This window comes from Hypanus sabinus, chromosome 2 (genome assembly GCF_030144855.1).
Source record: "Hypanus sabinus isolate sHypSab1 chromosome 2, sHypSab1.hap1, whole genome shotgun sequence".
In the NCBI taxonomy this organism is placed as follows: Eukaryota; Metazoa; Chordata; class Chondrichthyes; order Myliobatiformes; family Dasyatidae; genus Hypanus; species Hypanus sabinus.
Window position 1 is genome coordinate 208,686,737 of NC_082707.1, and position 24,174 is coordinate 208,710,910.

The 24,174-nt window shown below is 42.6% G+C and overlaps 1 protein-coding gene across 1 annotated transcript in view; it reads right to left on the minus strand.

Annotated features, from left to right (window-relative positions):
• The window catches only part of LOC132390105 (protein unc-79 homolog), a 625,175-nt gene that overhangs the window by 366,900 nt on the left and 234,101 nt on the right, over positions 1-24,174 (minus strand). The window contains exons 29-32 of the mRNA XM_059962702.1: positions 21,127-21,309; positions 16,496-16,658; positions 14,976-15,125; positions 7,745-8,956 (exon numbers count right to left, since the gene is read on the minus strand). Coding sequence (XP_059818685.1) covers positions 7,745-8,956; positions 14,976-15,125; positions 16,496-16,658; positions 21,127-21,309 — 1,708 coding nt within the window. The remainder of the gene's footprint in view (positions 1-7,744; positions 8,957-14,975; positions 15,126-16,495; positions 16,659-21,126; positions 21,310-24,174) is intronic.

Genomic DNA, 24,174 nt, shown 5'->3' on the forward strand with positions numbered 1-24,174 from the left:
GGAAATTGCGGATGCATTGGTAATCATTTTCCAATGTTCCTTAGATTCAGGATCAGTTCCTGAAGATTGGAGAGTGGCTAATGTTATCCCACTTTTCAAGAAGGGAGGGAAGGAGAAAACGGAGAACTATCGCCCTGTTAGCCTAACGTCAGTCGTGGGGAAGATGCTTGAGTCCATTATTAAGGACGAAATAATGGCACATCTTGATGGCAGTAATAGGATTAGGCCGAGCCAGCATGGATTTACCAAAGGCAAAATCATGCTTGACTAATCTGTTGGAGTTTTTTGAGGGTGTAACAAGGATGTTAGACGAGAGTAAGCCAGTGGATGTCGTGTACCTAGATTTTCAGAAGGCATTCGATAAGGTGCCACATAGGAGATTGGTGAGTAAAATCAGAGCTCATGGCATTGGGGGCAGGGTTTCAACAGGGATAGAAAACTGGTTGGCAGATAGAAAGCAAAGGGTAGCAGTGAATGGCTGTTTCTCGAACTGGCTGGAGGTGACTAGTGGGGTACCACAGGGCTCTGTATTGGGACCACAGCTCTTTACGATTTATGTCAACGATTTAGATGAGGGCATTGAAAACTATATCAGCAAGTTTGCTGACGATACTAAACTGGGTGGCAGTGTGACATGCGAAGAGGACATTAGGAGAATATAGGGAGACTTGGATAGGCTGGGTGAGTGGGCAGATACTTGGCAGATGTCATTCAATGTGAATAAATGTGAAGTTATCCACTTTGGAAGCAGGAACAAGAGGGCAGAGTATTGTCTGAACGGTGTAGAGTTAGGTAAGGGAGAAATGCAAAGAGACCTAGGAGTCCTAGTTCATGAGTCAATGAAGGTGAATGAGCAAGTGCAACAGGCAGTGAAGACGGCAAATGGAATGTTGGCCTTTGTTAGACTTGAGTACAAGAGCAAGGATGTCCTTTTGCATTTGTACAGGGCCCTGGTGAGACCACACCTGGAATATTGTGTACAGTTTTGGTCTTCAGGTTTAAGGAAGGACATTCTGGCAATTGAGGAAGTGCAGCGTAGATTCACTAGGTTGATTCCTGGGATGGCAGGGCTGTCTTACGCAGAGAGATTGGAGAGATTGGGCTTGTACACGCTGGAATTGAGGAGATTGAGAGGGGATCTGATTGAAACGTTTAAGATAATTAAAGGATTTGATAGGATTGAGGCAGGAAATATGTTCCAGAGGGCATGGATTGAGAATAAGAGGTCAGTTATTTAAAACAGAGTTGAGGAAGAGCTTCTTCTCCCAGAGAGTTGTGGAGGTGTGGAATGCACTGCCTCGGAAGATGGTGGAGGCCAATTCTCTGGATGCTTTCAAGAAGGAGCTGGATAGATATCTGATGGATAGGGGAATCAAGGGATATGGGGACAAGGCAGGGACTGGGTATTGATAGTGAATGATCAGCCATGATCTCAGAATGGCGGTGCAGACTCGAGGGGCCGAATGGTCTACTTCTGCACCTATTGTCAATAAAAATCTGGAGCTAGAGTCCCTAAGGCATTCCTACATTGAGTTCAACACTGACTGGCAACTCCTGCGATGCTGCTGGTGCCGAACTGTATCGACCTCTGTCGTTCCTTTGGGTTCATCAGCTGGTGGAGATGGGGAGCCAGCTACATGGGAAACAGGATGCTCTCCCTATCTTACTGTCCTATGTATGTCCTATGTACTGGCTTATGTATTACTTAGACAACTAGGTCGCAATATCCATGGTCGACCCTGACTGATGGAGGGCCTCATTCAGATTTTACCTTTCATCATCTTCTTTTGTCTTGATGCTGATATTGTACTAATGAGAATATGGCTAGCTCCACTGGGCAGGCCACATCACTCATCAGTTACTAAGCAGAAAGAAAATTCAGAAATCAGAGCTGCAAAGGGACTTGGGAGTCTCATGCAGGATGCCTTAAAGGTTAATTTGCAGGCTGAGTCAATGAAAGGCAAATGCAACGTGGCATTCATTTCAAGAGGACTACAATGCACGAGCAAGGATGTCATGCTGACGATTGGAATATTATGAACGGTTTTAGGCCGCTTATCTTAGAAAAGATGTGCTGACATTGCAGAAGGTCCGGAGGAGGATCACTAGAATGATTCCGGGAATGAAAGGGTTAATGTACTGGGAGTAGTTGATGGCTCTTGGCTATACTCACTGGAGCTTACTAGAATGGGGGGGATCTCATGGAACCTATCAAACAATTAGAGTCTAGGGCTAGAGGGCACAGCCTCAGAACAGAGGACCAAACCTTTAGAACAGAGATGAGGAATAATATTTTTTAGACAAAGGGAATCTGTGGAATTCATTGCCACAGACAACTGTGGAAGCCAAGTCGTTGAGTACATTTAAAGTGGAGGTTGACAGGTTCTTCATTAATGAGGGCATCAAAAGTGATGGAGAGAAGGCAGGAGAATGGGGTTGAGAGGGATAATAAATCAGCCATGATGGAATGGCGCAGACTCAATGGGCTGAATGGCCCATTTCTGCTTCTATGGTTTTCTGGTCTGATATGGTGATGACTGACTCATAGAAACATAGAAAACCTACCACACAATACAGGCCCTTCGGCCCACAATGCTGTGCCAAACATGTACTTTAAAAATTACCTAGGGTTACCCATAGCCCTCTATTTTTTAAGCTCCATGTACCTATCCAGGAGTCTCTTAAAAGACCCTATTGTATCCACCTCCACCACCATCACCAGCACCCTATTCCACACACTCACCACTCTCTGTGGTGACTTCACACTGACCGCCGTAGCCCAACCGCTCCTGGGAGCGGATATTTGCGAGCTCACAGCCTACTGGTCGACCTGCCCAGGAAGAGATTGGTCCACGCCGAGACCTTTCAAACATTCTCCCTGGGTGAAGCCCAGTTGCCGACCCCACACCCAAACTCCATCACACTGTCCGACAACGACTTCACCAGAGTCCTGGCGGATTTCCCATCGGTTCTGGCACCGCAGTTCACAGTAGCCATGCCCAGACACAGCATACAGAACCACATCCTGACACAAGGACCACCCCTCCACACCCGTGCTCGAAGGCTTCTCCCGGACAAGCTCCGGCTGGCGAAGGAGGAGTTCAAGAGGATGGAGGAATTGGGGATCATACGGCAGTCTGACAGCCCATGGGCCTCCCCCCTGCACATGGTGCCCAAAGCAATAGGGGGCTGGAGACCATGCGGCGACTACCGCAGGCTGAACGAGGCTACAACACTGGACCGCTACCCTGTGCCGCACATTCAGGACTTTGCAGCAAACCTGCAAGGCTCACAGATCTTCTCCAAGGAAGACCTCGTCCGGGGATACCATCAAATCCCGATGCACCCGGACGATGTCCCCAAGACGGCACTCATCACCCCTTTCGGCCTTTTCGAGTTCCTCTGCATGCCGTTCGGCCTAAAGAATGCCACACAGACGTTTCAGCGGTTAATGGACGCAGTGGGACGAGACCTGGACTTTGCTTTCATCTATTTGGACGACATCCTCATAGCCAGCAGCAGTCGTCAGGAGCATCTGTCCCACCTCCGTCAACTCTACGCCCAACTGAGTGAATACGACCTGACAATCAACCCGGCCAAATGCCAGTTCGGGCTCGACACCATCGACTTCCTGGGCCACTGGATTACTAAAGACGGGGCAACCCCTCTGCCCGCCAAGGTAGACGCAGTCCACCATTTCCCCTGACCCAACACAATCAAAGGCCTTCAGAAATTCGTGGGTATGGTGAATTTCTACCACTGCTTCCTCCCTTCAGCTGCCCGAATCATGCGCCCCCTGTTCACTCTGATGTCGGGTAAGGGCAAGGACATTACCTGGGACGAGGAGTCCACCGCCACTTTCATTAAATCCAAAGAAGCCTTGGCAAACGCCGCGATGCTAGTGCACCCCAGAACGGACATCGCTACCGCCCTCACAGTGGATGCATCCAACACGGCAGTCAGTGGAGTGCTGGGACAACTCATCGAGGGTCGCTGGCAACCCCTGGCATTTTTCAGCAAACACCTACAACCACCAGAGCTCAAATACAGTGCTTTTGACCGGGAACTGTTGGCGCTATTCCTGACAATCTGGCATTTCAGGTACTTCTTGGAAGGTAGGCCCTTCACCGCGTTCACAGACCACAAACCGCTTAACTTTGCGTTCACGAAAGCATCCGACCCCTGGTCGTCCCACCAGCAGCGACATCTGTCCAACATCTCCGAATACACGACGGATGTCCGGCATGTCTCAGGAAAGGACAATGTTGTGGCGGATGCCCTCTCCCGCCCTAACATCCAAGCCCTGTCCCAGGGGGTAGACTATGAAGCACTGGCGGAGGCACAGCAGGCAGACGAGGAGATCCCTAGTTACAGGACTGCAGCCTCCGGCTTGCAGCTCCAGGACCTCCCTGTAGGCCCAGGTGAGAGGACCCTACTCTGTGACGTCACCACCGGCCAACCCCACCCCGTCATCCCAGCAGCCTGGCGGTGGCACGTTTTCAACTCCATTCACAACTTAGCGCACCCCTCCATCAGGACAACAGTCCAAATGGTAGCCAACAGGTTCGTTTGGCACGGACTCCGCAAGCAGGTCAGTGAATGGGCCAGAACGTGCATGCACTGCCAAACAGCCAAGGTGCAGCAGCACACCAAAGCCCTGCTGCTGCAGTTCCACCCCACCCACCGGCGTTTCGACCACATTCATGTGGATATCGTGGGCCCTCTGCCAGTGTTGCGAGGAGCGCGGCACCTCCTCACTATCGTGGACCGGTTCACAAGATGGCCAGAGGTGATCCCGCTCACCGACACCACCTCCGAATCTTGTGCCCGGGCACTGATTGCCACCTGGGTATCTCACTTTGGTGTACCGGCCCACATTACCTCCGACAGAGGCGCCCAGTTCACCTCCAGCCTGTGGTCAGCTATGGCCAGCCTTTTGGGGACTCAGCTGTACCACACAACTGCCTACCACCCACAATCAAACAGACTAGTGGAGCATTTCCACCGTCACCTGAAGTCAGCTCTCATGGCCCACCTCAAAGGACCTAACTGGGTGGACGAGCTCCCCTGGGTCCTGCTCGGAATCCGCACAGTGCCCAAAGAGGATCTGCACACCTCGTCGGCCGAGTTGGTGTACAGCGCACCCCTGGTCGTCCCAGGAGAGTTCATACCAGCCCCAAAGGGGCAAGAGGAAGAACCCGCAGCAGTCCTGGGCAGACTACACGAGAAGCTCGGTAACCTGGCCCCCATACCCACTTCACAGCATGGCCAGAACCCGACCTGCATACCCAAAGACCTGCAAAACTGTAAGTTCGTTTTTGTACGACGGGGCAGACATCGGGCACCACTACAGTGGCCCTACGAGGGGCCGTTTACGGTGATCAGAAACAGCGGGTCCACATCCGTGCTGGACATTGGGGGGAAAGAGGAGGTTTTCACGGTGGACCGACTCAAACCGGCCCATGTGGACGTGGCGCAGCCGGTCGAGATTCCGGAACTGCGGCGCAGGGGCAGACCTCCCAAACAGAGTCCGACCCAGACTGTGGACATTGGGGGGGTGTATCACCAGTTCTGGGGGGGTTATATGGCGACCCAATTCCCAGTGCACTCGAACCGGCTCACAAAGCGGCGCACGCCGGCATTGAGGCCGGTCTCAAAGAGGGTGCCAAGCCTGCCTCACCAGCAAGGGGAAAAGCCCGCACGCGAGACGGGACAGCATTCCCACCCGGGGAGGGCAGGATCAGGAAGGCTTTGAAGCGAGGCCACGAAGTTTGAATAAATCTCTTTTGTAACTGCAGCTCACCGACTCTGGGGCGTTATTGCAGCGCTGCGTGTAATACACCGCTACAATATGTTGATAATGGGCAGAAATTTTAATTGTTGCCTGAATCCTTCGATGGACAGGTCTGTGTCCAATCAGGTACCTCCAATCAAATCTGCTATTCTTATTAATTCATTTTTAGTTGACTCTGGAATTTAAGATACTTGGAGGTTTTTTACATCCTAATGATAAAGGATTCTCATTCTTTTCTCATGTATATCATAATTATTCTGGAATTGGTTACTTTTTTAATTGACTCTCAATTAGTTCTATCTGTTACTGCCTGTAAGTACAATGCAATCGCTGTTTCCGATCATACGCCCTTGAAACTATTAATCAAATTAACTGATGTAACTTTTAGCGCTAGGCAATGGCGGTTCAATTCTACTCTACTTCAGGACATAAACTTTGTTAACTTATATTCTGCTGGATTGAAAAGAAAAATTAATAATGAAATATGTACATTGGTTGATAAGATTAAAGAAATTGATAAAAAATATTCTGCTGCTCCTAATCTGGAGCTTTATAAAAAGAGAGTTGAACTTCAGATGCAACACCATTTGTTACTAACATCCCCAATTGAAAATCAATTACTTAAAACAAAGAGTGAATTTTATATTCATGGTGATAAATCGGGTAAATTATTGGCCAACCAACAGAAAATTGCTTTGGCTAAATGTCAGATTATTAAAGTTTGTAAACGGGATGATAGTTTGTTGGCTGACTATGACGAAATTAATAAAACTTTTCAAGAATTCTATACATCGTTTTCCATCAACGGAACAGAAAACTGCGGATTTTATGTTCTATCGCTGAGCAGCAGTGAACCGTCTCATTGGCCTATCAGAGTACTCTTTAGGAACTACAAACGGTAGTTGACTTGATCAGCATTTCTAATCTGCCTATTGTTCACAATCGCACTTAATAAAAAAAAATACAGCAGCAGCCACGGCCAGCGGGTCTTGTGCTGCTCCGGGGCCTAAACTCCTCCTGCACTGAGACAGGTTAAATGGGACAAGTGGGGGCAGTGCTGACTGGAAAGGGGGGGGTCAGGGTGAATCTTGCTAAGAAATATTTAAGCCAAATACAAAGTTACACACTCAACACAGAGTTAACGGCAACGATTTAAAAAGGCAGACGGTGTTCTCTTCCCTCTGTTCGTAAGTATGAGTTGTCTGTAAGTCAGATATTCGTAACTCGGGGACTGCCTGTACTTATTTAATGTTATATATATACATTGTACTGTACTTCTGCTGCAAAAAAAAACAAATCTCATCACATACCTGAGTGATGATAAACCTGATTTGGATATGGGTCTCTATTGTAGACTGAGAGTCAGAAGGGGTCAGGGAAAGAGGAATGAATCATGGTTGGGAAAAGAGGAACGGAGAGGGGAGAGAGTGGGAAGCACCACAGAGACATTCTGTAATGATCAATAAACCAATTGTTTGGAATCAAATAACCGTTCCTGGTGTCTCAGGGCTGGGTGTGTCTGCACCCATACCACTCCCATGCACTTGGTACTCCTTCTCTGCCACCTGTCCCATATCTTTCATAGAGCACTCAACCCTCGTCATTCCTAATATCCTCTACTTCCATCAGGTTTACCAGCTCACTCTCTGCTGCACATTGGCAAATACAGTACTGGGCAAAAATCTTAGGTATCCAAAATAGACAAATATAATGTGTATAAAAATACTGCTTCCAAAAAACAATAAATTTCACGACATATACCAGATATTGTGATTCCGATTCTGGAACAAATTTGTTAAATTCATGCTGGAAATTAGAGCTTTCCAGATGTGTAGCATTGTTTAAAACAATGCTGTGTCCAAATTTCTCACCTGCCAGCTTTTGAAACATATTCCCCTCCATGTTTTAATATTTCAATTTGGGAATGAGGAATTCATATCAATTCCTTACCAGTGTCTTTTTGATCTCCAATTCTGTCTAAAATATTAAAAGAAATATCAAGGTATTCCCTCTGAATTGCGCTGACAGCAATCTTCCTTTGCTTCTTCTGCCTTGGGACAATCTGGATTTTGAATTCAGTTTCTTCACCACTTTCATCTTTTTGGTCATTATCTTTTTCAACAGTGATCTCTGCCTCTGTCTCTATCTTTTCATTCTGTTCACCTTCTGTAGGAAGTTTGAGGAGTACTGTTTTTACAACAGGACTTGGTAAAGGACTATCAGATTTAGTTTGATCTTTATTCAACTCAAAAGTGTCATCCTGGGATACTTCCAACACAGCAGACGACTTCCTGAGATTTTCTCTCTTTTGCTTAAGAGTAAGAGGACTTTCACAACCTGAACACTTAGAATATTTCTGTGGTGTTAGCTCTCCCAGGTTTTTTTGATCATTTGTAACTACTGACAATATATTCTCAGTATCCAGCAAAGAAGTATTAGAAAAATCAAGACAATGCAAGTCTTTAGAACAATCTTCAACATTGACTTGTACAACTGGAGTAATATTCAGGCCAAGTGGTGTGGTATTGTGCAATGTATTAGTTTCCACATTTAGTTTATTGTCAGGAGGATTCTGAATTTCATATTCCTCATCACTTTCCACAATCCTAAGAGGGGGGAGAGGCACAAAGACCAGAGAGTCACTATCAGAACTTGAAAGAATTGACTGTTTCTCTGGTGCACATGATGAGTCAGATGATAAGTCAATCAAATCGGTTTCCTCCTTTGCAAAGGAAGTACTTTTCTCAGGAGATGCATGTTTGACTTCAAATGTTTCTGTGCAATTGAGTCTGACTTCTGGTATTACAACTTCTGGTCTCTTCCCTTCCTGGGAGCCCTCTGCAGCCAAAGACCTTTCCTGAAGCTCTCCAGTTGTCAAATCCTGATCTGCTCTTCCATACATACTGTCCATTTGACTATAACAGGAAGGAAAACTTGATCGTTTTTCGGATTGATATCGATCTAGACATGACTTTCTGCGTTGCTCATCTAAAGAATACAGAGCAGAGTCTGCATTTCCAATATCAAGTGACTGTTGCTTAATTGCACGCAATTTTTTCTGTTGACCAAAGGCTTCCTGTAATTTTGGAGATGTGCCACAATGCATAATATTATCTGGCAAAAGACTTGAATCTCTGTATTCAGACAGTTCTATCTCTGAACCTAAGAAAAAAAGAATTAATATTTCAAAAAGATTTTATAGGTAACATTTTAAATAAGCAACTGAAATTCATAATGTTAGATAAAAATAAATATCTTCATTAGAAACAGAGCATACATTTATATTTTTCATCTTTCCACTTAAAATAAGCAAGGCACCTCACACGCACTAAAGTCAAATGTTGTGGCCACTTTTAAACCGAAACTTCACATTAATTTAAATACACGAAGAATTGAGGATACTAACCAATGATAGAGTAAAAAAATTCCACATAATTGGCACATTTTACAAAGGGAAATACTGAAGATCATAAAGCCAAAAGATATAGAAGCACAATTAGGCCATTCAGTCCATCAGGTCTGCTCCACCATTTCATCATGATTGATCCATTTTTCCTCTCAGCTCCAATCTCCTGCCTTCCCCCTGTATCCTTTCATGCCCTGACCAATCAAGAGTCTATCTACCGCTGCATTAAATATACATAAATACTTGGCCCTCACAGCTGCCCGTGGCAACAAATTACACAGATCCACCACACTCTGGATATAAAAATTCCTTCTCATCTCTCTTTTGAGGCTGTCCTCTGGTCTTAGACTCTCCCATCATAGGAAACAACCACTCTATCAAGGCCTTTCACCATTCAATAGATTACAATGAGGTCACCCCTCATTCTTCTGAATTCCAATGAATGCAGGCTGACAGCCATCAAATACTCTTCATATGACAAGTCATTCAATTCAGGAATCATTTTCGTGAATCTCCTCTGAACCCTTTCCAGTTCCAGAATGTCCTTTCTAAAGGGCCCGAAACTGCTCACAATACTCCAAGTGAGGCCTCACCAGTGCTTTATAAAGTCTCAACATTACATCCTTGCTTTTATATTCCAGTCCTCTTCAAATAAACACTAACAGTGCACTAGCCTTCCGCACTACAGATTTAACCTGCAAATTAACCTTTTGGGAATCCTGTACAAGAACTCCCACATCCCTTTGCACCTCAGTTTTCCCCCCTCCACATAGAAAATAGTCTATCCTTTTATTTCTTCTACAGAAGTATATAATTGTCACTTCCCAACACTGTATTCCATCTGCCACTTCTTTGCCCATTCTCCTAATCTAAGTTCTTCTGTAGCCTCTCTACTACCTCAAAACTACCTGCCCCTCCACTTATCTTTGTATTATCTGCAAACTTTGCAACAAAGCCATCAATTCTATCATCGAAATCATTGACAGATAACATAAAAAGAATCAGTTCATTATTTCCACACTTTGCTTCCGGCCAATCAGTCCATTGCTTTATCCATGCTATAATCTTTCCTGTAATACCACGGGCTTATAATTTGTTAAGCAGCCTCATGTGTGGTACCTTGTCAAAGGCCTTCTGAAAATCCAAGCACACAATATCAACCAATTCTCCTTTCTCTATCTTGCTTGTTTTTTTTTTCAAAGAATTCCAACAGATTTATCAGGCAAGATTTTCCCTTGAGGAAACCATGCTGACTACAGCCAATTTTATTGTGTGCCTCTGAGTACCCTGAGACCTCATCCTCAATAATCGACTCCAACTTCTTCCCAATCACTGAGGTCAGACTAACTTGCCTATAATTTACTTTCTTCTAGCTCTCTCCTTTTTTGGTGTGACATATGCAATTCTCCAGTCTTCCAGAACCATTCCAGCATCTAGTGATTCCTGAAAGATTAATTCTAATGCCTCCACAATCTCTCATCCACATCTTTCAGAATCCTGGGGTGCACATCATCAGCCTGAGTTGACTTACCTACCTTCAGACCTTTCAGTTTCCCAAGAACCTTCTCTCTGGTAATGATAACTTCACACACTTCATGGCCATGACAACTGGGACTTCCATCATAGACCATAAGACAAAGGAGCTGAAGTCGGCTATTTGGCCCATCGAGTCTGCTCCGCCATTTCATCATGAGCTAATCAAATCTCCCTTTAGTCCCATTCCCCCGCCTTCTCACAATAACCTTTGATGCCCTGACTACTCAGATACATATCAATCTCTGCCTTAAATACACCCAATGACTTGGCCTCCACTGCCGCCCGTGGCAACAAATTCCACAGATTCACCACCCTCTGGCTAAAATTTTTTTTCGCATCTCTGTTCTGAATGGGCGCCCTGCAATCCTCAAGTCATGTCCTCTCGTACTAGACTCCCCCACTAAGGGAAACAACTTTGCCACATCCACTCTGTCCATGCCTTTCAACATTCGAAATGTTTCTATGAGGTCCCCCCTCATTCTTCTAAACTCCAAGGAGTACAGTCCAAGAGCGGTCAAACGTTCCTCATATGTTAACCCTCTCATTCCCGGAATCGTTCTGGTGAATCTTCTCTGAACCCTCTCCAATGTCAGCACATCCTTTCTTAAATAAGGAGCCCAAAACTGCACACGGTATTCCAAGCGAGGTCTTACCAGTGCCTTATAGAGCCTCAGCATCACATCCCTGCTCCTTTACTCTATTCCTCTAGAAGTGAATGCCATCATTGCATTCACCTTCTTCACCACCGACTCAACCTGGAGGTTAATCTTAAGGGTATCCTGCACGAGGACTCCCAAGTCCCGTTGCATCTCAGAACTTTGAATCTCTCCCTATTTAAATAATAGTCTGCCTGTTTATTTCTTCTACCGAAGTGCATGACCGTACACTTTCTGACATTGTAATTCATTTGCCACTTCTTTGCCCATTCCCCCAATCTATCCAAGTCTCTCTGCAGACTCTCTGTTTCCTCAGCACTACCGGCCCCTCCACGTATCTTTGTATCATCAGCAAACGTGGCCACAAAGCCATCCATTCCATAATCCAAATCATTGATATACAACGTAAAAAGAAGCAGCCCCAACACCGACCCCTGTGGAACACCACTGGTAACCAGCAGCCAAACAGAAAACCTTTTATTCCCACTCTCTGTTTCCTGCCAATCAGCCAACACTCTATCCATGTATGTAACTTTCCCATAATTCCATGGGCTCTTATCTTGTTTAGCAGCCTCATGTGTGACACCTTGTCAAAGGCCTTCTGAAAATCCAAATACACAGCATCCACTGCATCTCCCCTGTCTAGCCTACTTGTAATTTCCTCAAAAATGTGCACTAGGTTTGTCAGGCAGGATTTTCCTTTAAGGAAACCATGCTGAGTTCTGCCTATCTTGTCATATGCCTCCAGGTACTCCATAACCTCATTCTTGACAATCGACTCCAACAATTTCCCAACCACCGATGTCAAGCTAACAGGTCTATAATTTCCTTTTTGCTTCCTTGCCCCCTTCTTAAATAGCGGAATGACATTTGCAATCTTCCAGACCTCCGGAACCAGGCCAGAATCTATCGACTTTTGAAAGATCATTGTTAATGCCTCCGCAATCTCCACTGCTACTTCCTTCAGAACATGAGGGTGTATTCCATCTGGTCCAGGACATTTATCTACCCTTAGACTATTCAGCTTCCTGAGTACTTTCTCTGTCGTAATTGTGACTGCGCACACTTCTCTTCCCTGACACCCTTGAATGTCCGGTATATTGCTGATGTCTTCCTCAGTGAAGACTGATGCAAAATACTCGTTCAGTTCCTCCACCATCTCCTTATCTCCCATTACAATTTCTCCAGCATCATTTTCTATCAGTCCTATATCTACTCTCACCTGTCTTTTACTCTTTATATACTTGAAAAAGCTTTTAGTATCCTCTTTGATATTATTTGCTAGCTTCCTTTCATAGTTCATCTTTTCCCTCTTAATGACCTCCTTAGTTTATTTTTGTAAGCTTTTAAAAACTTCCCAATCCTCTGTCTTCCCACTAATTTTTGCTTCCTTCTATGTCCTCTGCTTTGCTTTTACATTGGCTTTGACTTTTCTTGTCAGCCACGGTTACATCCTTTTTCCATTCGAAAATTTCTTCTTCTTTGGAATATATCTGTTTTGCACCTTCCTCACTTCTCGCATAAACTCCAGCCACTGCTGCTCTGCCATCCTTCCTGCTAGTGTCCCTTTCCAGTCAACTTTGGCCAGTTCCTCTCTCATGCCACTGTAATTTCCTTTACTCCACTGAAATACCAACACATCAGATTTCGGCTTCTCTTTCTCAAATTTCACAGTGAACTCAATCATGTTGTGATCACTGCCTCCTAAGGGTTCCTTCACTTCCATCTCTCTAATCACCTCTGGTTCATTACACAATACCCAATCCAGTACAGCCGATTCCCTAGTTCTCCCATAATTCTCCACCTTCCCCCCAGCCCATTTCCCTCCAGCCTATCACTTCCCAGCTCTCTACTTCATCCCTCCCCCCGCTTCTTATCCCCCCCTCAACCATCCCATGTTACTTCCCTCCTGATGAAGGGTTTTGGCCCGAAACATCGTCACTACTTCCTCCAATAGATGCTGTCTGGCCTGCTGAGTTCTGCCAGCATTTTGTCTTTTTATTTATTTCCAGCATCTGCAGATTCACTCGTGTTGCCTTTTGTACATGCAGTTGTTCAGTGTGTCCCCTAGTGGTCACAGTATGTATATGCAGTTGTTCAGTGTGTCCTCTAGTGGTCACAGTATGTATACGCAGTTGTTCAGTGTGTCCCCTAGTGCTCACAGTATGTATATGCAGTTGTTCAGTGTGTCCCCTAGTGGTCACAGTATGTATATGCAGTTATTCATTGTGTTCCCTAGTGGTCACAGTATGTATATGCAGTTGTTCAGTGTGTCCCCTAGTGGTCACAGTATGTATATGCAGTTGTTCAGTGTATCCCCTAGTGGTCACAGTATGTATACGCAGTTTTTCAGTGTGTCCCCTAGTGCTCACAGTATGTATATGCAGTTGTTCAGTGTGTCCCCTAGTGGTCAGAGTGTGTATATGCAGTTATTCATTGTGTTCCCTAGTGGTCAGAGTGTGTATATGCAGTTGTTCAGTGTGTCCCCTAGTGCTCACAGTATGTATATGCAGTTATTCATTGTGTTCCCTAGTGGTCACAGTATGTATATGCAGTTGTTCAGTGTGTCCCCTAGTGGTCACAGTATGTATACGCAGTTGTTCAGTGTGTCCCCTAGTGCTCACAGTATGTACATGCAGTTGTTCAGTGTGTCCCCTAGTGGTCACAGTATGTATATGCAGTTGTTCAGTGTATCCCCTAGTGGTCACAGTATGTACATGCAGTTGTTCAGTGTGTCCCCTAGTGGTCACAGTATGTATATGCAGTTTTTCAGTGTGTCCCCTAGTGCTCACAGTATGTATACGCAGTTGTTCAGTGTGTCCCCTAGTGGTCACAGTATGTATATGCAGTTGTTCAGTGTGTCCCCTAGTGGTCAGAGTGTGTATATGCAGTTGTTCAGTGTGTCCCCTAGTGGTCAGAGTATGTATATGCAGTTGTTCAGTGTGTCCCCTAGTGGTCAGAGTGTGTATATGCAGTTATTCATTGTGTTCCCTAGTGGTCAGAGTGTGTATATGCAGTTGTTCAGTGTGTCCCCTAGTGCTCACAGTGTGTATATGCAGTTATTCATTGTGTTCCCTAGTGGTCACATTTGTATGTTTTGGAAGCTTCTCTGGTATTGCATTATTTGAACAGGGACTGGTGGATTGGTTAACTCTTATCTACAAGTTTGAATGGAATGTATCTAATCTATGGGGTATGAAAAAAACTGAGCATGCTGCTCCATCTCTTCTTCTTCTCTCAATTCTGCTGCTAGCCTTTACTTCGGTTACTGTCTGTTTCCAACTTTCTTTGTTCTATTAGCTCTTAATAAAATTATCATGAAGCAACAGATTTTATGCCTCTTTCTTGATATCCAAAAACATCAGAATCCAATATTACTTAACAAGAAATAATCTGGGACATTGCAAGCACAACCAGGTTACCAAGCTATTCCAGGTTAAAGGTGCTGTAGCAATGCTGGATTGTGAGCAGGTGGCAGGAAGTTTACATAATATTAAGTTCACTAATCTGATAAGACTAATCCTGAATCATTTCGATAGTCACGTCTAGATATGTGCTGCTTGTGCAAAGTATAAACACTCACTCTTCTGTGCATTCATCTCAACTGGTTGATATTTTACTGATTTGCTCCCCCCAATCCGTTTCAGTCTTGCAAAGAAGGTTTGAGATTCCTTGTTTCCAGCTCCAGTTGGGGTATCATGTACATCTGATTCATCAAATACGCTGTCTTCTTCTGGCCAAGAAAAAAATTAACAAAACGTCATATTACTCTGCAGACATATTGTAGCATTCTGGATATACCAATAACTGATTGACATTACTTTAACTACTGAATTGGAAAGTGAAGCATCAAAGAAAATTGGCTACCTAACATTCATTTTCCACAAATAATGTCAGGTACAACAATATCCTACATCACAAATACAACAATGGTTCACAACCCTTCTATGCCATGGACCACTACCATTAACCAAGGGGTCCATGGACTCCGGACTGGGAACCTCCGATGTACAATGTCATCAACTGATAAAAAGGGAACAACAATATCTATACCGTAATATTCAATATGATAGAGAAGGGATTGGAGGGCATTCTTAGTGACAGGACTTATGAGCATTTGGAAAATCATAGGCTAATTTGGGAGAATCAGTGTGGCTTAGTCATGCCTTAATAACCTGACTGAGTTTACTTGACATGGTGACCAGAAATTTTGATGGAAGTAGAGCCATAGATGTTGTCTACATGGATTTTAGTACAGTGCTTACAAGCTGCATCCAGAAGATTAAGATGTATGAGATCAATGGTGAATTGGCCATTTGGATTCAGAATTGCCTTCCCATGGAAGTCAGAGGTAATGCTCTAAAAGACTTATTCTAGCTGGAGGTCTGTAATAAGTGATGTTCCGCAGGGGCCTGTGCTGGGACCTTTACTTTACTTTACTTTATTGTCACCAAGCAATTGATACTAGAGCGTACAATCATCACAGTGATATTTGTTTCTGTGCTTCGCTCTCCCTGTTTGTGATATATATATAAAAATGACCTGGATGGAAACTTATATGGGTCAGTTAGTAAGTTTGCAGATGATACAAAGTTTCTTTACAGTGTGGAGAGCATAAGTGACTAGCAAAGAATACAGCGAATATTGATCAATTACAGATACAGTATAGGTGGAGAAATGGCAGATGGTGTTTAACCCAACCGAATGTGAAGACAACAAATTGTGCAAAAAAAGTAAAACAATAGATTAATAACTAATAAATAATATTGAGAACATGTTAACAAACTCTGAAAGTGAACCCATAGGTTGTAGAATTCATAGGTTGTGGAAATGGGAATTCATACAGTAACATTGTGGTTAGTATGATGCTATTACAGTTTGGGGTGCAGTTCAGAGTTCAGAGTTTAATTCTGACATTATCTGTACATTCTCCCCATAGAATGTATGGGTTTCCGCTCACAGTCTAAAGATGTACTGGGTAGGTTAATTGGTCATTGTTAATTGTCCCATTAGGGTTAAATTAGGGGGTGTCATCAGCATGACTCAAAGGGCCAGTAGGGCCTATTCCATGCTGTATCTCAATAAATACTAAATAAATCTTACCTTTTTCTTTTTCACTGTATTTGCTAATATTACTGTTATCACTATATAGGGGTCCAGCAGTAGGGTGAGGCTTACAGCTGTGGTATTGAGCATTTAGAGTATTAATTGTGATATGGATCAGATGCAATATAATCTTGCTGACATCAGAGTCTCTGTAGGGATACTAAAAACAACAATCATATTAGCAGAAGTAGTGAAAGAAATGCACACATCTCAAAATAAATGGCTGAATTTTATGTTCAACAACATAACCGATGTTACTAAGGTAGGAGGCCGATGATACTAAGGTAGGAGGTGTTGTGGATAATGAGGTGGGTTTTCAAAGCTTGCAGGGAGATCTATGCCGGTTAGAAGAATGGGCTGAACGTTGGCAGATGGAGTTTAATGCTGAGAAGTGTGAGGTTCTACATTTTGGCAGGAATAATCCAAATAGAACATACAGGGTAAATGGTAGGGCATTGAGGAATGCAGAGGAACAGAGAGATCTAGGAATAACAGTGCATAGTTCCCTGAAGGTGGAGTCTCATGTAGATAGGGTGGTGAAGAAGGCTTTTGGAATGCTGGCCTTTATAAATCAGAGCATTGAGTACAGAAGTTGGGATGTAATGTTAAAATTGGACAAGGCATTGGTAAGGCCAAATTTGGAATATTGTGTACAGTTCTGGTCACCAAATTATAGGAAAGATATCAATAAATTAGAGAGAGTGCAGAGACGATTTACAAGGATGTTACCTGGGTTTCAGCAATTAAGTTACAGAGAAAGGTTGAACAAGTTAGGTCTCTATTCATTGGAGCGTAGAAGGTTGAGGGGAGATTTGATCGAGGTATTTAAAATTTTGAGAGGGATAGATAGAGTTGACGTGAATAGGCTGTTTCCATTGAGAGTAGGGGAGATTCAAATGAGAGGACATGATTTGAGAGTTAGGGGGCAGAAGTTTAAGGGAAACACGAGGGGGTATTTCTTTACTCAGAGAGTGATAGCTGTGTGGAATGAGCTTCCTGTAGAAGTAGTAGAGACCAGTTCAGTTGTGTCATTTAAGGTAAAAATTGGATAGGTATATGGACAGGAAAGGAGTGGAGGGTTATGGGCTGAGTGTGGGTAGGTGGGACTAGGTGAGATTAAGAGTTCGGCACAGATTAGGAGGGCTGAGATGGCCTGTTTCTGTGCTGTGATTGTTATATGGTTATATAACAACTGCACTCACCACTGAATTAAAAAAATTTATCCAAAGCTAAACCTGCCTCCAAAGTTGAGACTTGCAACACTGGCTTCTGACAGGAATCAGCCAGACTCAGTTTCTCTCCTTCAGACGCTGCCTACCATGTTGAGCATTTCTTGTTTTAATATCAATCCCAGGGCATTTATAGCTTCTGATATTCCATAAATATTAAGCATCTCATTATAACCAGGAGCTCCCATAGTCAGAAAGTCACCAAACTAAAAAACATGGTAACTCTTATCTAATACAGTGGATTCCAGTTAATTGGGACACTTTGGGACTGACACCTTGCCCTATTGTCCTGTTTATTATTTATTGTAATGCCTGCACTGTTTTTGTGCACTTTACGCAGTCCTGTGCAGGTCTGTAGTCTAGTGTAGCTTTCTCTGTGTTTTTTTTACATCATTCAGTCTAGTTTTTGTACTGTGTCATGTAACACCATGGTCCTGAAAAACATTGTCTCATTTTTACTATGTACTGTACCAGCAGTTATGGTCGAAATGACAATAAAAGTGACTTGACTTGACTTGACTTGGCTTGACATCAGGACCAGTACATTATGGCCCAATTAAGCAACTGCCCAAATTAGCTGAAGTTTCAGGGAAATGGTTGAAAAGGTATAAAAAGGCAAACTGCCGTTTAATTAAGTAACACATTATGTATTTAAATAAAAGATCGTCCATCTTTAATACCTTAATTTTTCCCTTTCAGGGTTCTTTTGAAGACCCTGACCTGGAGTTACAGGCTGACTACGGTTCTTTGTGGGAATGGGACCTGCTCTCAGGGTTTTATAACCGGCCATTGTTTGGCACGCCAAGGGCTCAGCCTAAGTATTTGGCTTGGCGTTGGAAGCCTAGGATCTCGGGACACTGGAGACAGGCGAATTGAGGGCCGGTGTCATCGAGACCCGTTTGTCATCGGGGGTGTCAGAATGTCTGTGGCTGTGTGCCCAGAAACTCATGTCTTTGTGCATAGAGCTCGAAAAAAGCAACATGGCAGACTTTTAATATCGCAAACCAGCTGTTGTTTGTTATGTCTTCCCATTCAGTGTGAAAACAGAGACACCTTTTTCCCTCATTAGGGGAAGGGAGAGAGCCCGTGGTATGTCGAATATCAGGTAAAACGCAAAGTCTCTGGGGTAACTACAAGTCTGTGTCTTTACTGTTGCTTGCTCATGCTTGAGTGCTCAGTGGCGGGTGCTGACGCTTTTATTTTGCTAGTGGGAGGAGGGGGGATTGTTGCTTACTCCTGCTTACGCACGGGAAGAGTAGCTGGGGGGGTACTTTGGGGTTCTAACATTTGACTGTTATTTATTCTTTGGGGCACTCCTCTATTTTCGTGGATGGATGCGAAGAAAAAGCATTGTAGGATGTATATTGTATACATTTCTCTGACATTAAATATACCTTAGAAACCTTTGAAATACAGAATTAGAACACTACCAAAACTACAACAATACTATAAAACTTTGTATTAGTTCCTAATGGTTATCGACAGAGGAATTCATCCAGTGTACTCTGCCATGTTTTTTGATTGACTGTAAATGCAAAATCAACACAGACACCTAGTGTAGATAATGGACTGCCTTCGTACAATGCTTTCCACAATTTCATTCTCCAAATCTTCATTCTGATTGTAACATTCAAGATAATTGACATGCCTTCAAATTCTTCATAGTTACTAACTTATTGAAGGAGTAAAATCATTTCATTTTTACTCACGACTGTTCCTAGCTTCTCCAAGCCTGAGTGCTTGAGACCGCAGTGAGCAAAACAGTTCCATATTACCATTCTGCCCATTTTTCACCAACTATCAGTGACAAAAATTGCTGCTGTTTGAACAAACACATGCAGCTGACGCTATTTAAAAACTATTCACTGTAAGCAGAGTGTAGAGTCTGACGGCCACTCACTGGCACTGGTTAGAAAATGTTCAGCAAAAGGCTCCAGGTGCAATTAAGTGGAATAGTGTTCCAAATAAACAAAGTGAATCCTAGATATTTTCTCATTTTGTTTTTGTGCTTTAAGAGATGCCCTGATTATCTGATGGCCCAATGATTCAGAATCCACTGCATATGTTAACTATAGTACAGAGTGCAAAATAAAGATTGAAAAGACAGAATCAGAAACAAAATAATAAACATTTGTTTAAAATTGGAAGAAATTACCACAGAGAGTAACAATACATGCAAAAGACCTTATGTAGAACTGGAGAGTTTATTGGACAGTGCTGATGAAGCATCCTGGCCCTAAACATCAACTATTTATTCTTTTCCATAGACTTTGCCTGACCTACTGAGTTCCTTCAGTATTTTGTGTCTGTTGCATTGGACAGTAATTATGGCCATTAAAATTAATTTCTTATTTTTAAGGTATTTATTTCTGAAATCGTAAATATCTAAAACATGTCTGATTTTTAAAACTAATAATCAGAAGGCAGCATTACACTGATCTTCACAATTAGCTGCACACACATGCTGTCAGTTACATGGTGTTGTGTTCACTTTCCTCTAACTACTGATGAGCATTGAAGCCAGACAATAGAATAAGCTGGAATTCGAATTAACCCTTGGCTTGGTAAAACTAGATTAACCTCAAAATTCAAGTCAAATCAAACTCACCCTCCCTGTACAACTATTTAAATGGTTTAACCCAGAACAACTGAGTACTTGATTGGGATGAAGGCCAATCAGTAAACATCAACCTGGGATGGTGCTGATTGTTTTGGCTTGCCATAACACATGGCTTAACATAAATAAACACTGATAATTTTCCTGCTACCATAACTACAGAATCCCAGAACAAATAATATATTTTTCCTCTTAACTCTTTTAATACATGTTCATAATGCTCCTATCATAACATTTTTTTAATGGTATGTTACGGTTAATTTCTTTCACTCAAAATAACAGCAGTCAGAAAAAATACTTCTTCCCATATAAAATTATATTATATTATAATTCTGTCCTTTTCTTATTTGGGGCCAGTAAGCAAGCCTCTACTACTTAATCTGCTTTAGTGTGATTGCTTGAAAAGTAAATATTTGTTGAGACATCAAACACTGAGAAATCATGTGAACTTCTTCAGATAATTCTGTTAGATATTATGTCCAGGCCTTTAGTCTACAGCCTCATTTTACAGATGTCATATTTGCTTCTTCACAATAGAGTCTGATTAGCAGTTGAGTTCAATTCCTGCAGTGAATATTCTATGTAGTCCTAATTAATACCACACAGTTAAAAAATTGCAACCTGGTCATTTTAATCATTCAGGCTGCTTCAGTTATATTTGTGCATCAGATAAAGTTAAACAGTTTTAGTTTCCCCATGATGAGATTCAATAAAGCATTACTTTGCGTAGGCATAACACTCAAGCCAAATCTGTACTGTATATTTTAAGATAATAATTCTACCTTGTACAGGATCACTAGCAGTGACTTCAGCCACATCTGTCGTATGTGAGGTTTCAGAGTCCAAAGAGAACACCGCGGAGGTTGTTGAAAGTAGTGACGCAGCTGTGGGCAGCTGCAATACTTCAGCACTTGCACTACCAGTGGAAGGAGCTGGTTGCCCAAGCTAATGTTATAATCCATAACCTACAAAAATATTATCAAACATTCCATAAGTACATTTAATACAACTGAAAGTTAGGAAAGCTAGTGAAATAGACTACATATGTGACTTACCAAATGTTCAAAAGTTCAAGGTTCAAAGTAAATTTACTATCAAAGTGCATATATATCACCATATACAATCCTTGTGGACAAAGAAAAATAATAATAATAAAGTATGAAAATATCTAAAACATGAGATGAAGAGTCCTTGAAAGTGAGTAATCTGTAGGTTGTGGGTACAGTTCATTGTTGTGGTGAGTGAAATTGAGCGAGGTTATTCCATCTGGTTCAAAAGCCTAATGGTTGAGGGGTAATTTGAAGAAGAACAGGTGGCAAACTACAACTAGGCCTCAGATAGTGCATGCTGTGACATCATTCCCAGAACTCCACTTTCAATGGTCTTTTTGTGTTTTTAAATGACTCTTCTAGTCATCTTCTAGTCCAAATAGATCTTATTGGAATCTAATTAAAACCAGCAAGATTTAACAATTAAATGATTTATATTTTTGTTCAGAGTGAGCATTCTGATTCAACTGACAAACAGATTTTCAAATGAAGGAGTGGTGTATCATTCATCAGTGTCCTGGGCTTAACACTGTAGAGCTGAACTCAGCTCAGTATTTTAGTATTTCACTGCTGAATGTTGTGATCAAAATGGAGCAAGTGGACATGTGATCCACTGCCAGAGAGCCAGTCAAACACAGGTCTGATTATAGAACTAAATACAGAACCTAAATGTTAATCCAGATGTGCCACGAAACCAAGAAGACCATGTTAACATTGAATTCATAGTTTCAGTTATCTCAGCAGATTGCATGGTAGCCAAGCAGCTAGAATGGCACTATTACAACTTGGGGATAGGAGTTCAGAGGTAAGTTCCAATACCCTCTGTGAGGGATTTGTATGTTCTCTCCATGACTGCATGGATCTCCTCCAGGTGCTCCACACTCCTTCTATATGCTAAGATGTAAATAAATAAATAGATAGATAGATATATAGACAAATGAATAAATGCATGTGACTGAAATATGGTATTTGACTAGGAATGCAAATCAGGGAATTACCTTTGTTGTCTCTAAGGAGTGTTTGAATGGTACAGCCAGACTGTCGGAGGATGAGGATGTAGCATATAAAACATACTGTTAGTACCTGTTAGTATATAACATTATGAGAGGCACAGACAGAATAAGAGATTCATTTTCACAGAATTGATATTTCAAATACCAGAGGGCAAAGATTTAAGGTAGGGTGAGGAAAGTTTGAATGAGATGTGTGAGACAGGATTTAAGGTAGGGTGAGGAAAGTTTGAATGAGATGTGTGAGACAGGATTTAAGGTAGGGTGAGGAAAGTTTGAATGAGATGTGTGAGACAGGATTTAAGGTAAGGTGAGGAAAGTTTGAATGAGATGTGTGAGATAGGATTTAAGAAGGCGTGCAAAGCAGTTCTTTTTTAAAACACGGAGAGTGATAGGTGATAGACATGCTGCCAGAGGACGTAGAAAGTGGTACAACAGCTCTGACTTAAGGGTATTTCAAGAGACACATGAAAGACAGGGACCATGCGAAAGCAATTGACATTAGCTGGATTGGCATCTTGGGCTTGTTCTTGTGCTGCACTGTTCAATACGCTATAAAAATTTGCTGCTCAATTTGACTCAATGTTCAATGGAATTATAATGATTACAACTGAATTTTTAGGTGCAGAATGGTAAAAATATTGTTTTAAGTTTCTTGAGGGGAAAAAAAAATTGGTGCTTATTTCCCACTTGGTCAAAGAATGCCATCTAGTGGACTATCCCGTTCACCATGAATGACATCTCCCTTCACAGAGATTGCCTGATGTACATACAGTGCCTTCACCCCCTTGAAAGTGCTCATATTTTATTTTTTCACAGATCTGAATCACAGTGGGTTTAATTTGTTTTCTTGAACACTAATCAACAGAAAGACTCTTTCATGTCAAAGTGAAAACAGATCGTTACAAAGTGATCTAAATAAATTACAAATAATTGATGGCATAAGTATTCATTCCCTTCAAGTCAGTATTGAGTAGATGCACCTTTGGCAGCATTTACAGCCTTGAGTCTGTGTGGATCGGTCCCTATCAGCTTTGCACATCTGGATTTGTAGAGTGGCAATTTTTCCCACTCTACAAAACTGCTCAAGCTCTGTCAGGTTGCATGGGGATCATGAGTGAGTAGCCCTTTTCAAGTCCAACCACAAATTCTCAATTGGTTTGAGGTCTGGACTCTGACTTGGCCACTCCAGGACATTAACTTTGCTATTTTTAAGCCGCTCCTCTGTAGCTTTGGCTTTATGCTTGGGGTTATTGTCTTGCTAGAAAACGAAACTTCTCCCAAGTCGCGGTTCTCTTGCACCAAGTTTTCCTCTGGGATTACCCTGTATTGTGCTGCATTCATTTTACCCTCTACCTTCACAAGCTTTTTAGGGCCTGCTGCAGTGAAGCATCCCCACAGCGTGATGCAGCCACCACCGTGCTTCACGTGGGATGGTGTGTTTTTGATGATGTGTGGAGTTTGGCTTATGTCAAACATAGCATTTAGTCTAATTGAATTGAATTGATTTTATTACTTAAATCCTTCTTATACATGAGGAGTGAAATCTTTAAGTTACATCTCTGTCCAAATGTGCAATTTATAGTAATTTATAAATAGTACTGTGTACAATCAACATAACATAGAAATACAGCTGTGTCAGCATGAATTAAGCATTCCGATGGCCTGGTAGAAGAAGCTGTCCCGGAGCTTGTTGGTTCTGGCTTTTATGCTGCGGTACCATTTCTAGCAGCTGGAACAGTTTGTGGTTGGGATGACAACCACAACAATA